Source organism: Peromyscus leucopus, chromosome 12, assembly GCF_004664715.2.
Source record: "Peromyscus leucopus breed LL Stock chromosome 12, UCI_PerLeu_2.1, whole genome shotgun sequence".
Classification (NCBI taxonomy): Eukaryota; Metazoa; Chordata; class Mammalia; order Rodentia; family Cricetidae; genus Peromyscus; species Peromyscus leucopus.
In genome coordinates, this window is record NC_051073.1 from 77,146,223 (window position 1) to 77,161,764 (window position 15,542).

The 15,542-nt window shown below is 45.7% G+C and overlaps 1 protein-coding gene across 10 annotated transcripts in view; it reads left to right on the forward strand.

Annotated features, from left to right (window-relative positions):
* Positions 1–15,542, forward strand: part of Abcc5 (ATP binding cassette subfamily C member 5) — a 97,236-nt gene that overhangs the window by 17,227 nt on the left and 64,467 nt on the right. For 5 of the 10 annotated variants that reach the window (XM_037209892.1, XM_028857571.2, XM_037209893.1 and 2 more), the window contains 4 exons: positions 9,560–9,717; positions 9,905–10,060; positions 10,650–10,797; positions 15,256–15,489. In XM_037209892.1, coding sequence (XP_037065787.1) covers positions 9,560–9,717; positions 9,905–10,060; positions 10,650–10,797; positions 15,256–15,489 — 696 coding nt within the window. The other 5 variants (XM_028857575.2, XM_028857576.2, XM_028857577.2 and 2 more) reach the window with 5 other exon arrangements.

The window sequence follows — 15,542 nt, forward strand, 5'->3', positions numbered from 1 at the left end:
AAAAATATTAAAAAAAAAAGAAAAGTAGCATCCATTTCCATATCTGATTATTAGTGCTCTACTCTCTGGGAGCATTAAGCTGTTTCTGAGTTTGAAGATCCAATTGGAGTTGTTGGATCTTATCTTTTACTAACCCTGATTGATTGACATAAAAGCATTGCCATGTAGCATTGGATGCTGACCATGCTGTTTGTGAGGCCACTTTTGACATTTCAATAACAGGTGCCAAATTCTGTGTTCCAACTCGAATATCCAGGTAGCCTTCCAGGCACTGTTACGAGAAGCGCCCTGTGTTACACATACAGTGGTGAAGGTAGTGTAGATGCAAAGGGTATTCTGGGTGAGCGAGGGGCCAAAGGTGATAAGCTAAAGGAAGGAGGAAATAGTTGAGGTAATGATTCGCTAAGTATTTTCATAACCTTAATTGCCTTCAACATTGTGCAATAGGTTCACATACAAGTAAACATGAGCTCTGGAGCTCACTCTGTAGCCAGTAATGTGCGGAGGGCTGGTGGCATAATCAGCATTCAGTCAGTATCTGTCTTCTAAAATGTGTTCAAAGTCTGCACTGTACTGTAACTTGAATCTTAAAAGGTCCTATAATAAAAACAAACAAACACAGAGCTAGATGTTGGGATGAGAGCTGAAAGATCAGAGAAGCAGAACAGCCAGGCATAACTTACCTCTACAAAATCCTCAGCCTCAAGAGAGCGAGTCTCTGTTTCCTCACGCCTTCTATACCTTTCTGTGTCCTGCCATATGACTTCCTGGGATTAAAGGCCTGTGTCACCACTGCCTGCTTCTGTTTCTCTCATGTAGCCCAGTGTGGCCTTGAACTCACAGAGATCCAGACGGATCTCTGCCTCCTGAGAGATTAAAGGTGTGTGCCACTACTGCCTGACCTCTGTGTCTAATTTAGTGGCTGTCTCTGTCCTCTGATCCCCAGGTAAGCGTCATTGGGATACACAATATATCACCACACTTTACCCTGGCCTCCAGTTATGGAAAAGTCCTTTAAATCCACAAAGGAAAATGGTTTATTATAGTAAGGAAACTATTCTCTGAATGTTTTGTTATTTTTCTTTTCTTTCTCCCCCCCTCTCTTTCTCTCTGTCTCTGTCTCTATCTCTCTCTCTCTGTCTCTCTCTCTTAATGTTAGCATTCCAAAGTTCCTGCTAGAATCTAAACATCTGGTGCTTCTTGTTTGGAAATCTACCCCTAAATTCCAGGTGTCTGGTACAGCAGGAGTGTGTGTCCTTCAAAAGAGTGGGTCTTGTACCACATTCTCAATCCCCAACACAGGCAGTGCACAATAACACAACAGGGCTGGCCCTTTGGAAACCTATTTATGAAAGAGTAACAAATGGGGTAACAGTGGCAAATTTTGATTTTTAGATTAAAAAAATCTTTTGTATTCCTTTACTATGGGACTCCCTATTCATGTTTTGTTATTACATAGGATATTGAGGATTAGTGTCATCTCAGCCAGTGTATGGTGTCATGCCTTTGTCAGGATAGGGTTGTGTGGTTTGTACATTCTAAAATCCTAGCCATCTTCTCGGGACTTTTGCCATTATGACACTTAGAAAACCTACAGGGACAGCCTTGCCTGCCAACTCTCATTTGAATTTTTCTAAGTTTCTTTGAGTTTAGTATCTGCCTGTACAGGAAATAGCATATCTGGAAGAAATGGAACATCATCATTAAATGTGATCCAAGAAGCAAGGCCCATGCAATCAGCATTGTTTTTTAATTGTTGGGTCCTTTGATTTTCTATTAGTAGGTTAAGAAAAATTTTTTTAGGCATTTACACTTAATCTTAATTTTTTTTTGAGATGAAGAAAATTAAATTAATGGGTTGTACGTATCAGAATTGTCATGTTTTCTTCCCATCATCTGTAACAGTCTCAAACATCAGAGATGCTCAGGAACTTGTAGTTAGTTACAGGAATGAGGTAAAAGATGCGGTGGCTCCAGTTTTTCCTTAGTACTGCTGGATGGTATACTGTGCTAATAGTTTTATGTCAACAAGCTAGAGTCATTTTGGAAGAGGGAGCCTGAACTGAGAAAATGCCTCCACCAGATTGTTCTTTGGGCAAGCCTATGGACCATTTTCTCAATTAATGATGGATGTCGGAGTACCCAGCTCACAGAGGGCAGTGCCCTGACTGTGCTGGTTGGTCCTGGGTGTTTACAAAAGCAGGCTGAGCAAATCATGAGGAGCAAGGCCATAAGCAGCACTCCTTTATGGCCTCTGCATCAGTTTTTGCCTCCAGGTTTCTGTCTTGAGTTCCTGTCATGACTTCCCTAGATGACAGACCACAAGCTTTGTGGTAGTTTGAATGAGGATGGCCCCATAGGCTTATACATTTGAATGTTTGGCTCCCAGTTGGTGGACTGTTTAGGAAAGATTAGAAGGTATGGCCTTACTAGAAGAGGTGTGTGGTGGTTTGAAAGAAAATGGTTTTGAGTGGGTGTGGTTTTGTTGGAGGAAGTTTGTCAGTGGGGGTGGGCTTTGAGGTCTCATGTGTTCAAACCAGGCCCAGGGGCTCTCTCTTCCTGCTGCCTGCGGATCTGGATATAGAACCTCTGAGCTCCTTCTCCAGCACCATGCCTGTCTGCCTGTGTGCTACCATGCTTCGCGCCATGTTGATAATGGACTAAACTTCTGAACTGTAAGCCAACCCCAATTAAATATATTCCCTTTTAAGAGTTGCCACTGTGGTCATGGTATTTCTTCACAGCAATAGAAATCCTGACTAAGACAAGCTGTATCACTATGGATGGACTTTGAGGTTTCAAAATCTCTGCAGCCAGTTTCACTCTCTCTGCCTCCTGTCTGTGGATCAGGATGTGAGTTCTCAGCTACTACCCCAGCACCATGTCTGTCTCCTGTCTGTGGATCAGGGTGTGAGTTCTCAGCTACTACCCCAGCTCTGTGTCTGCCTCCTGTCTGTAGATCAGGGTGTGAGTTCTCAGCTACTACTCCAGTGCTATGTCTGCCTGCTTGCTGCCATGTTCTTTGTCATGATGATAATGGACTCACTCTTTGAACCTCTAAGCCAGCCCCCAATTAAATGCTTTCTTTCATAAGCTGCCTTGGTCATGGTGTCTTTTCACAGCAGTAGAACAGTGACTGAGACAAGCTGTAAACTGAAATAAACCTGTTTCTCTCCAGCCTTCTTTTGATCAATATTATAACACAGCAATAGAATCCCTAAGTAAGACAGAATTTGGTACCAGAAATGGACTATTACTGTGATGCACTGACCATATTGTTTTGGGGAAGGATTATGGAAGAACTTTGGAACTTCGGGCTGGGAGAGCCTTTGAGTGCTCAGAGCTCAGTAGGTTGTTCTGTGGGAGTTCGGAAGATAATGTTGAGAGCAATGCAAGCAATGGAGACCTGGCTTGTGAAACTTTAGAGGAACATTTGAGAATCCCTTAGAGACTCTGTTGAAGCCATAGTATGCTTTGAGTTTTCAGAATCTGTGGTTCTGGTCAGCTGGGGCTAAAGAATCTGCTGTGATTAATGAGACCAAAACCATTAAAATGAAATTCTTGCTTTGCTGGGACAGTCAGTTCTGGTCAGCTGGAGCTGAGAAATTAGTGGTGAATAGAAGAGCCCAGCATCATTGAGGTGAGATCTGGGATTCTTTCCTCAAGGTCAGTACACAGAAGGCGTGGTTCAGGGGGGCCAAGGCTGCATCTTCTGCTGGAAGCAAAACTTGGTAATATATAGAGTCACCTGGGTGGTACTGGTTTTGAAGGCATGGAGGGGTCATGGAGAACAGCTGATGCTTGGCACTGTGTGGCCCTAAAGAGAGTTTGGGAGAGGCAATTGGTGAAGGTATGGCCTCAGTTGAGTAGAAGACCCAGGACTGAAAGGGTCGTGGAGACTTGGCACCATGTGACAGAGTCAGAGTCCCAGAGAACAGCCCAGAGAGGCCATTGGTGAAGGTGTTGCCCAGTCACATCAGGAGACCCCAGCAGTTTGGAGATGCCAGTACTGTGGGATGACCACCAAGGACAGCAGCAGCTGAGGGGTGGAGCCCAGAAGATCATGAGACCCAGACGTCTGACCCTGAGCTTCACGGTGTTGGACTTGGGTTCTGCTTTGCTGTGGTTGTGACTGTTCCTGGCTCTTCCCTCTTGGAATAAGAAAATATGTACCTTACTTTTGATTTTAAAGCAGCTCACAGTTGTGAGACTTTAGCTATTTTAAAGAGACTGAATTTTTGGAGTGTTTGAATTTGTAAAGATTGGGACCTTTGAAGTTTGGAATATGTTTTATATTGTGATATTGATATTTATATGACGTCTTGGACAACAAGAAAAGAGCAGTTATAGTTTGACAGTGATGTGTATGCCAGATTACAGGGGTCAGTTGTGCTGGCTAGTTTCATGTAAACTTGATATAAACTCGAGTCATTTGGGAAGAGGGAACCTCAACTGAGTAAATCCTCTTATGGGCAGGACTGTAGACAAGCTCCTGGGTCACCCTATGGGGGCATTTCCTTGATTAATGGTTCATGTGGGAGGGCCCATATCACTGTGGGTGGTGCCAGGCCTGGGCTGGTGGTCCTGAATGCTATAAGAAAGCCAGCTGAGCAAGCTATGGGGAGCAAGCCAGTGATCGGCACCCTCCATGGCCTCTGCTTCAGTTCCTGTCCTGACTTCCCTGGATGATGGTCTACAAGCTGTAAGCTGAAATCAACCCTTTCTCCTCAGTTTGCTTTTGGGCAGTGTTCTATCACAGCAACAGAAACCCTGACTAAGACACACAAAGTCTCCCTTTCTGATGCTGTACTGTCAATGGATGTTTATAAAACTTACTGACTCTGGCACTGAGTTTCCCAGCAGAGGCAAAGAAACAGAATAGCTAAAACTATTCTGAAAAAGTGAGAGCTGTTGCATTATCCAACCTGTGTGTGTGCATGCTTATGTGTGTCTGCACTTTTGGTGCAGGGTGCACAAGTGTACATGTGTAGCACGAATCCTAATTGGTCTTATAATAAAAACCCAAGCCAGATATCGGGGTAAAGGCTGAAAGATTAGAGGAAATAAGCCACAGCCACTTCTCACCTCGTCAGCTCCACAACCGAAAGGGGGGAATCCTGTCTCCACGAATCCTCAGATTGAATGCCCCTGAGTCCTCAGCCAAAAGGGAGCCAAACTCCTGTCTCCTCCCACCTTATATTCTGTTCTCCACCCAGCCATACCACTTCTGTCTCAACCTTCCTAGTGCTGGGATTAAAGGCACGTGACTCCCAAGTACTGGGATTAAAGGCCTAGCTCTGTTTCTCTTTCAGACTGGATTAATTTTATATAATCCAGGGTGGCCTTGAACTCACAGAGATCTGTCTGCCTCTGCCTCCCAAGTGCTAGGATCATAGGTGTGTGCCACCATGCCTGGCCTGTATGACTAACTCTGTGGCTGCCTCTGCCCTGTGATCTTCAGACAAGCTTTATTTGTTAGCGTATATACAAAATATCACCATATACATGTGTGTGTGTGTGTGTGTGTGTGTGGAGGCCAGGGATCAAAACTGACTGTCTTCCTTAGTTACTTTTCACTTTATGTCTTGAGACAGTCTTTCACTGGGACCTGGGGCTTGCTGATTTGCTGGTTGATTGCCCAGCAAGCTTCCAAGTATCTGCCCGTCTTTGCCTCCCCAGCCTGAGAACACAACACATCCATCACCAAACCTGAATGTTTATGTAGATGCAGGGCATCAGCCTCAGATGTTCCTGCTTTCATGGCTAGCATTTTACCAACTGAGCTACAGCCTCAATCTCTAAAATATCCATTTAACAGTTTCCAAATGGAAATGTGACTTGGATGATAAAGGGCAAATGTCAAGAGAAAAATGCAGCAGTTCTCCAACATCTTCTGAGATAGGAATGTGAAAAATTAAAATCACATACTCATAAATGGAAAGATACTTGAGAAAAAAGTTATGTCTCTAGCAGTAATAGTGATTTGTGATCAACTGCTAGAAAAGAGAAAACCTTTTAAAACTCCAGATAGGAGAAATGTAACTTTGCCGTAAAGTGAACCAGTTTTTCTCATGAGTAGATGTGTGTTGCAAAGCACACGTGCCTGGCATGCTTGAGCATTGGGCTCAGTCCCTAGCACCTCGTAAACCAGGCCCAGTGGATCACTCCTGTAATCCCAGCACTGGGGAGGTGGAGGCAAGAGGATCAGAAGTTCAAGTCATGCTCAGCTATATAGAGGCTTCAAGGCCAACTTGGGATACACAAGACCTCATTTCAAAAGGAAAGAAAAAAAATGCACAAAGCAGCAGAAGGAAAGAATACTGACATTATAACCCAAATTTTACCAGTCAACATTTTGTAGAAATTGGTTTTCTTTCATATGTAGAGATACCTACATAAGTGTCCTTGACTTTTGTCTCTTGGTTCCACAAAGTCTAAACTATTTTTTCTCTGGTTCTTTGCAGAAAATCAACTCCTACCTTAGAACAAAGTCTTAGAGCAGTCCCAAGTCCTGTCCCAAGTCCAGTGTGTGCGCTTCTTTAGCTGTAGCCCATACATTTGGATGTATTGCAAATCCTTATCATTTAGCTCAGAATGTTTTCAGTTTCCAGTTGATAATGTCTCACTTAACTCATTGTTTAGAGATGTGTCACTTCTGAGTGTGTGGGGATTTTCTTGTAGTCTTTGTTCAAATTCTAAATTACAATGTGATAAAGACTGATAGGAAAGGAGGTGCCTGGTCTTACTGCAAGTCGATATGCCGTGGCCAGCTGATGTGCATGGGAGGCTTGCCCTTTCCTGAAGAGAAAGGAGGAGGCGTGGATGTGGGGGGAGGAGAGGAGAGGGAGGGGAACTGTGATTGGGCTGGCAAAAATTAATTAATTAATTACTCAATAAAAAAAAAGACTGCACATACTGTATGATGCCAGACTTTAATAATGTTAAGGCTTGTTTTATGGACCATGTGACATTACTCAGTATGCCTGTGAAGTGCTGCTCTAATGCCCTTTGTCTCCTGCCGTGTCTCTGCCTGTGACTTTGTATCCCTCCTGTGCAGAGTCCCAGGCATGCTGGGAGTCCTAGAATAGCTTTCTGCGTTCGGAACCTATTAGCCTTTTGTGTTTTTTTCTTCCCTGTGGTTATATGCAGCTTGAAAGAACCTTTATCACACCTGCCTCCAGCACTCCTCTTTCCATTGTTCCACATTTTTAGGCTCTGACCACTAAATTGTTTATGAAGATTTCATGTAAGATTGGACTGTTGACTCTTTTGGCGTTGTGTGCTATTATTTTCTTGAAATCTAGCCTACTTTCCCAGAACATGTAGTTTCCTGATGCTGGACCTTTAACCAACTGAAGTAGATAATTAGTCTATGAATTAAAGCTCTTAGATTTGATCAGCTCAGGCTTCCAAGTTACTCTTATGCACAAAACATTTTTAGTTCTGATATTTGAGCCTCTGTGTTTTTCTGAAAAGAGGCGGCATACAGTCAGAGACTGCTTTGTACGAGGCATGGTGTGCTAGGTTCTATACCACTTTGTCCTGATTGGGGATCTGTTATTTGTCACTGTCTTATAATTGCTGGAGATACTCATGATAGTGTAAGTTTCACCACTCAGAGAGAAACAGAAAACAAGCTTCTACAAGGAAAGCGTAAACTCTGCCCAGTGAAGGAGTGAGAACAGATGTGTCAGCTGATGTTTGTTGGTTTAGCAGCTGTGGGTGAATCTACTGATATTCCAAGTATTGTCTGCTGCCCCACAGCCCCTCAGTCAGTGCCCTGCTGGTCACTCAGGCTCCCAGTCCCACGGCCCCAGCTCTGCCACAGCCGCGATATGTAGGTTTAAATTAAGTCTCTATCATTCTACTTATCAATAAGACTCAGAAGTCAAAGGCTGGGGTGAAAACTTGCTAGCTCAGAGAGGCTGAGTAGCAACCAGCTGACCTTGCTTTTGGGCCAGAAGATACCAGAACCAAGAGAGCTCAAACTCTAGTCCCCACCCTTTCCTTCCTGTGCGTCTTCTCTGGTCAGCTGATCACTGGCTCTGCCCCCTGATTGAAGGTATACTGTTACTGGGCAGCCTCGGGAGTGTCAGTGCAATCAAAATATCCCACAACATCAGCCTTTTGGTCCATCCTCCTTCCTGTCACAGTCCCACCTTGAATGAAGCAAGCTTTTGTTAGTGTAATTAGCGAGCACATAGAAGCTGTGTAGTTGGTATGTGTGGCTATATCAGTTGGGTTTTTATAAAGGAGCAGAACTGACAGAGAAAGAGAGAGAGAGAGAGAGAGAGAGAGAGAGAGAGAGAGAGAGAGAGAGAGAGAGAGAGAGAGAGAGAGAGAAAGTATGTGTGTTAAAGGGGACTTATTGAGAGTGGCTTATAGCCTGTCGTCTCCCTGGTCCAACAATGTCTGTCTCTCAATGGAAAGACCAAGGATCCAGTAGTTCATGCCACCAGACTGGATGACTTAGCTGATCCTCAGTCTACCTTAGGATGCTGAAGAAGTAGATTCTGATATCGGAAGGAAGGCCTCACCAACAGGATGCTGAACTTAACAGTGAGAGTGAGAGCAAGCAGGCAAACAGCAGTCCTTTTATGAGGGCTGCCGCTAGAAGGTGTGGCCCAGGTTTAGGGTGGGTCTGCCCATCTTAAATGATCCAATCAAGAAAATCCTTCGTGATGTGCCCAGATAATTGTGTTCATTTCAAATATAGTCAGGTTGACAGTCACATCCTCCCGAGTGCATTAGCTATCACAGTGACTATATATTCAGGACTGAGAATATTGGAATTTCTTGGCTGGGCAACCAGCTGCACACCTATGCCGTGCTCTCCTGTTGCTGATGGGAGAGGGAAACAGGACATCCTGGCTCTTAGGCTTAACTGGGAAAGACTTTGAAATTTTGGAGTAGAAAATTTGCAATACAATTTGCAGTTATTATTGAAAGGATTGACTCTCAGTGTATGTTGGTAAACAGATCAAAGATTGGATTTTTAAAAATCATTTATTTTATGTGTGGTGTTAGGAAATTATTTGGGGCCTTTTGTGTTCTAGCCCCCCACACCCACCCCATGCTAGGGATCAAACCCAGGGTCTCATGTGTTCTAGGGAAGCATTCTACCATGAACTACATCCCTAGCCCATGATAAAAGATATGAATGATAAAAATAGAAAATCTTCAATGTATAAAAGAATGAACCAAATGTAACGTGGATTTCAGTTAATGTACCAGCATCTGCTTGTCATTGGAACAATTGCACCATCTAATGGAAGATGTTGATACAGGAGGGGATGGAGGGGATGAGAGACACGTGCAATCTATACTTTCTGCTCAGGTCTACAGACCTAAGAATACTCAAAAACTGTGCGTGTGCCTGTGCGTGTGATCGAATGCTCTTTAATGAGTTCTTAGCATGCAGAGTTAGTTTCTAACCCATGTCCTGGGGTTTCCAGTGCTGATGGAGTGATTGGCTACTGGTGTATTCTGAGCTGTCGTCAGCTGGATTTGTGTCCTTCTGTATATACTAATTTTCATTAACTGTTCTGCCCACCAACAGTTGGAATGCCAAGATGCCCTGGAAACAGCAGCCCGCGTTGAGGGCCTTTCTCTGGACGTCTCTGTGCATTCTCACCTCCGAATTCTGGATGAGGAGCATGCCAAGGGAAAATACCACCATGGCTTGAGTGCCCTGAAGCCCTTCCGGACCACTTCCAAGTAAGGCTTTGGTGACAAATGATCCATCCACAGAGCACTGAAAGCGGTTCTGAAATCGGGGGCTAAAGTGAGGACAGCTGGGGAGGCCTAATATTTGTCAGGAGCTGTTTACCAAAGAATGTCAGTCACACACGCTCAGCCTCTCAGTATCTGCTGACACCTTGTGGTCGGATTTTTCTCTCTTTAGGCACCAGCACCCAGTGGACAATGCTGGACTTTTCTCCTACATGACTTTTTCCTGGCTCTCTCCTCTGGCCCGTGTGGTTCACAAGAAGGGGGAGCTGTTAATGGAGGATGTGTGGTCTTTGTCCAAGTATGAGTCTTCTGATGTGAACTGCAGAAGGTAGGCGTCTCTGGTCCACCCTGTCTGCTGGATGCTAGGCCTGAGCTAGGTGGGTGGGCCAGCAAGTGGAGTCAAGCGCCATGCCCTTTAAGGCACCCAGCCAAGGGTGGGTAGCCTGTGGACTCTCTTCCCTTTGCCGTATCTCTGTTTCCCTCTAATTGTGCTTTAACCAAGGGCTTCCTCTCTCTCTCGGCCCCGCGTCTCCTCCTGAGCCTGCAGGGAGGTTTTGTTGCTGCCTTGTGACAGAGTACAGTTTTGGTGGTAGTCTGATGAAAACCTAGTTCGTAGCATTGCATTTTATCCCAGGATCCTTCAGAAAGGGTTGGGATCCCTTGAAAGAGGAGGTTTCTATCCATGCACTTTATGCAGGGAGAGACCTTTGTGGAGTGGCGGGAAAGGCACCTGCTCTCCTTGTTTCTATACGTCAGATACTCCCTGTTGGGAGTGAATAGACACAGGCCAGGAGGGAGTGTTTCCTCTACAAGATGGAGGCTATATGCATAACTGAGCCTGTGAAGGCAGGAGGGGGTCTGGGGTGCGTTCTTTCCCCCGGGGAGACGTGTAACACAGGACCTGTGCCCTTGTTAAGACTAGAGAGACTGTGGCAAGAAGAGCTGAAGGACGTTGGGCCGGAAGCCGCCTCCCTGCGCAGGGTTGTGTGGATCTTTTGTCGCACCAGGCTCATCCTGTCCATCATGTGCCTGATGATCACGCAGTTGGCTGGCTTCAGTGGACCAGTAAGTTCTAACTATTCTTTCTGAACATCTCCAGGGGCCCGGCCATGGCCAGCGCTAACCCTGCTCTGTGGCAGAGGTTATGACTGTCTTGGGGCTAGTGAGCAGCCTTAGAGACACTTCTGGGGCTACTGAAGAGGGTCAGTGGATCTGGGAGTGAATGGTGGCCTGTCAGCTAGGAGGATGAGGACACAGTGCTGCAGGAGAAGAAACCACTGGCTTGTTTTCCTGGGGCTGGGTGAATCTGAGCTGGTCTGGTCCTGCACTGGACCTGCTTGTTGGTTCTGAGCTGACATGAAGCAACAGTCTCGGGTAGGACAGAGATGTCTTGTCAGTGCTGTGGGTGAGCGAGTGATCTGAGTGTTCTGTGGCATGGGCTAGCAAGTCTGTGTTGGTGACATGCCAGACGCCTGTGTTTAATGACTAATGGATGACCCTGAAGAAGCTAGGAACCTGTCGGGGGTTTTCAAAGTCGGTTCCGGTTTTGCATAGAGCTTTGACTATGGCAAGCACCGGGTGGCAGCTGGGGTCTCCGTGGCCGATGTGGAGGCAGAGTAGTGGCGAGGGGGGCTTTGGACAGCAGTTTTCAGGGCACCGTTTCGTACTGCCTGACACTTGAGATTCTGACTGAACTCATTCTCTGCATATTTGCCTTGAGGCATCGGAGCAGTAGTACTGTTTAGACTGTGCGTGCGTTTTCCGGGTGTGGGTAAGCTGGAGGTGCATGGTGGGGTAAGTATGTGTCTAAAAGGCATGGTGACTAGGTAAAACTAATTTACACTTTTGAGGTATCTTGTTCTTTTGTTGTTGTTGTTCTTTTTTAATGTATGATCCTTTAAAAAGTAAAAATTTTGGTATTAGGTTTGTTAATTGACCAACTAACACTGGATGTAAGTTTTAAACCAAAGAGAGCATGTAACTGAAATGTCATGTTCTTAGTCAGATTGGTGAATGTTTCATAGAACTAGCGCCCCCTCCCCCCCAAGAAGAGCTTCTGTCATTGTCTCCCTACAGGGCTGGTGGCTGCTCTGACCCATCACAGAATTCTCTCATCTAGGTAGAAGAGTATGCAGCATTTCTCAATAAAAATCATAACGGGCTTTCTGAATTCCCCTTTTCTTGAACAAATGCCATGGATTTCAGGGATTAAATTTTTACTCCAAAAAAAGTGATTACAGAATGCATGGTCACTGCCTCGAGCGTCTGTTAAAGTCTTCATCTCTCACTTCTGGTGCAGCACACTGGGGTGCTGACCTGGAGAACTCTTCTAGAAGGCCATGGAAAGCTGAATGCCTTTCATAATAGGAACACATGGACACCGCACTCGGCCCCTTTGGGAGGAGCCTCTGAAGGTCAATGAGCCTGAGAAGCTGTGGGCTTGTCCATTGTCTCTTTGTGTGAAAATGATGAAAAAGTGTAAACAATATAGACTTCATTTTTGGAACCCTAATTTTGATAAGTTCTTTTTTGACTGGAAATTGAAGGATCAGGCTGGTTTTGAACAATGGAATTCGGAGCAGTGGTGAGCAAACCTCCTGTAAGTGGACATGGGTCCTTTTGAGGAATAGCCCATGCTAGAGTTTTGCACATTTTCTCATTGAGCATGATTTTCAGATTGGCTTGTTCCCTTCTTACCAAAATCTTACCCTAAATTATAGGCTCTAAACATGGAACATGCTCTTAGGTCTCATCAAGCCTTGGTAGTCATATACAGAACAAATGAAACACAATCAAGTTGTGTTTGTGTGTGTGTGTTTTTAAACCTGGTCAGTTGATGCTGACCTCAAAATAGCCCTATGTTGGGTGCCTCAGGATGGTGATAATGTTAGCACACTACCAGACTTTCTAAGGGTACAGGCTTTACTAGAAATGAAGAACCAAATCACTACATTTACAGAGATCCTTCAGGGGCCTTCTTAGACTAAGATAGTTCTGAAAGGCCAGGCCTGACCTAGAGTTTGAGTCCGATGAGTTAGCACCCGCCCTAGACCTCCGAGAGAAGGCCGCCCTGTGCAGTCCATCTCTCAGTGCTAGTTCTGCTGCAGGCCTTGTGGGAGAGGTAAGTTCCCACCCTCCAGCCTCTCCAGCCGCATGCAGCTCGCTCCACTGATGCTGTCAGGGTCTGGCCTTGGGGGGCATGTCTCTGTAGTGGGACCAGTGACAGAAGCTGTTCTTTAGAATTTTCAGGATGGCTGTTTTCTGCGGTCAGAATGAGAGAGTCAAGCTGGGCGGAATCTCTCGCCAAGAGCTCAGGTAAGGTAATGTTTATTCACCGGGAATGCTTCCCACAGCAAGACAGCTATGCTGACAGTTTCCAGTTTCCCTCCAGTAAACTTAGACTTAAATGATAAACTTCCGACTGTTTTCAAAACACTGAGTTTGTTTGGATTTCTCATCAGAGCCCGCTTTTCTTTCTCCCATACAAGCTCATTTGAAATGCCATTGCTTTTTAAACCCTGTGTTGGACGTTTCTTTGCCCTTCTCTCTTCCCCTTGAAAGTTTTGCATAGTGTAAATATGCCTATGTCTTTCCACGTCCCCTTCCTCTCCCTCCTGGGAGGGGCTGACTGCTTATCCAGTGCTGAAAAGGGGCACCTAAAGGTGTAGGGAGGAAGGAGTCCTTCCAGACAACACCGCTGGCCTTCCTTGGAGACGCTGCACACTGCCTCTGTGGGGGGGAAAATCCTTCACGGCAGGCGCCCGCTGAGTTGCTTCACCAGAGGAGGAGGGGCTTTGGCCTTGTGACCCAGTCCCACATTTTGGATGCGTACTGGAAAAGAAGCCAATCTTCCTGCTATTAAATCTGTGCAGTGAGGACCAAACATTGAACCTCAGAGTTCTGAGGGAGGTAGAGGTGGATTACAGCAGTTCTCAGAATCTGAAACCCCCTTTCCGATCAGGTTGTTTATTTACTGGGGCTTGACATGAACCTAACTGTGGGGCTCTCCTAGGACCTAGTAGACAATTTGGTGTTAAGTTACTTTCAGGAAAACTGAAAGGATGAACTCCCCGAGAATCTGGGTTCTGGAATTCAGTTTTAGGTACTTCAGGATAATACATCTGGCTTCTGTCCTGTGTCATTTAGTAGCTTACAGCCCAGCCAGGACTCCTTGCTGTAGGAACCAGGGTAGAGGGGTGCATGGGTTTAATTTCTTTCTTTTTTTTTCCTTTAGGGTGGGCATTGGTTTGTCTTTCTTTTGTTATAGTTTGGTTTGATTTTTGCCAACATCAGTTTTAGCTAGCAGGACTTGAAAAGACTCCGAAGGATGCCAACACCCCTGCCCCAGCCGACCTAGAATTTTGCGCTCCGTCTGGAGCAGCGTGGTGCCTCACAGCTTAGCATGCCAACAGCACCTGCAGTTTTATGCAGGGTACCTCGCTAGGGAATTTTTAGTTGTGTGGTTTTTTTTTTCTTCTTAATCTTCTTTCTTTAGCAGCAAGGTCTTTATTGCTAGAGAATCTGCTTGATTGCAGCTTCAGGAGTCCCACCTGATGAACGCTGCCAGCCTGATGTACTCCTTCCGACTCTGGATGCACATGTGGCTCTGTTGTGTATTTCTACCGTGTATAGTTACAAGTTGGAGGCCAGCCGGCCCGTGTGACGGCTCTCCCTGTATGACTCTGTATGTTCCCACTCTGTGTTCCTCATGCCCCCACTATTGTACAGTGTTTGTGAGATGCTCTTTAAAGATGGTATCCTTATATATATATATTTCATTTTCAATAAAAGTACGTTGCTTCCCACTTCTGGTATTTAATGCTGTTGCTGAATGTGCTTGTGTGAGTGTGTGCTCCGGCGTTGCAGGACCTCAGAGCTGGAGGTGGCACTCGTGGTTCTTGGGGGCTGGCTGTCTTCCCTCCCTGCAGGTGGTGTTAGACATGTGCTACCTGAGGTAACATGTTTTCGTTTTTGAGAGGAGGGTGTGGGCGTGGGGAGGGCTGGAGGGAGGGTCCTGGAGTTGGCTTTCTTTGCTCTCTTCTGTCCTATTAAACTGCCCGTGTTTGTTTTCAGGGATGTTTTGCACTTCCCTCTCTTCCCCGTACAACTGTAGGTACACTGTTCCTTCTTATCAAATAAGCACGTGTGTAAGGATACAGAGAAAGGTCTTGAGTTCCTTTAAAGAAATGTAGCCATGTGTGAAGACTCTGGAGTAAGGTCAATATTTACCTTTGGATGACCATGTGTCTAGAATTAATTTCAGCTCATGAACAGGTTTATGTTACATTAGAAAGAGTAATGGTCACGATGGCGCCTTCAGGAGAAAAGCAAACGGCCCCTCTGTCCTGCACCTGTGGCGGGTGGCCGGTGTCATTCGGTCCAACAACACAGTTCTTTCCTGGCTTACACGCTGACCACTGTGCCGCCGTGGAGAGCCTGCTCTTTCTAACCTAACATAGCACTGTGGCATCGTGTGAGGTCGCTGTGGGGGACGTTGACAGTGGCCTATGTTTCTCCCTGTAGGCCTTCATGGTGAAACAGCTCTTGGAGTACACCCAGGCAACAGAGTCTAACCTGCAGTACAGCTTGCTGTTAGTCCTAGGCCTCTTTCTGACAGAAGTTGTACGCTCCTGGTCCCTGGCGCTGACTTGGGCATTGAACTATCGAACCGGTGTCCGATTGCGGGGGGCTATCCTGACCATGGCATTCAAGAAGATCCTGAAGTTAAAGAACATTAAAGAAAAGTCTCTGGGTGAGGTGAGTTCAGAACCTGTGCCTTGTGCCCAGAGCAAGCTCTCAGCTGGAGATCT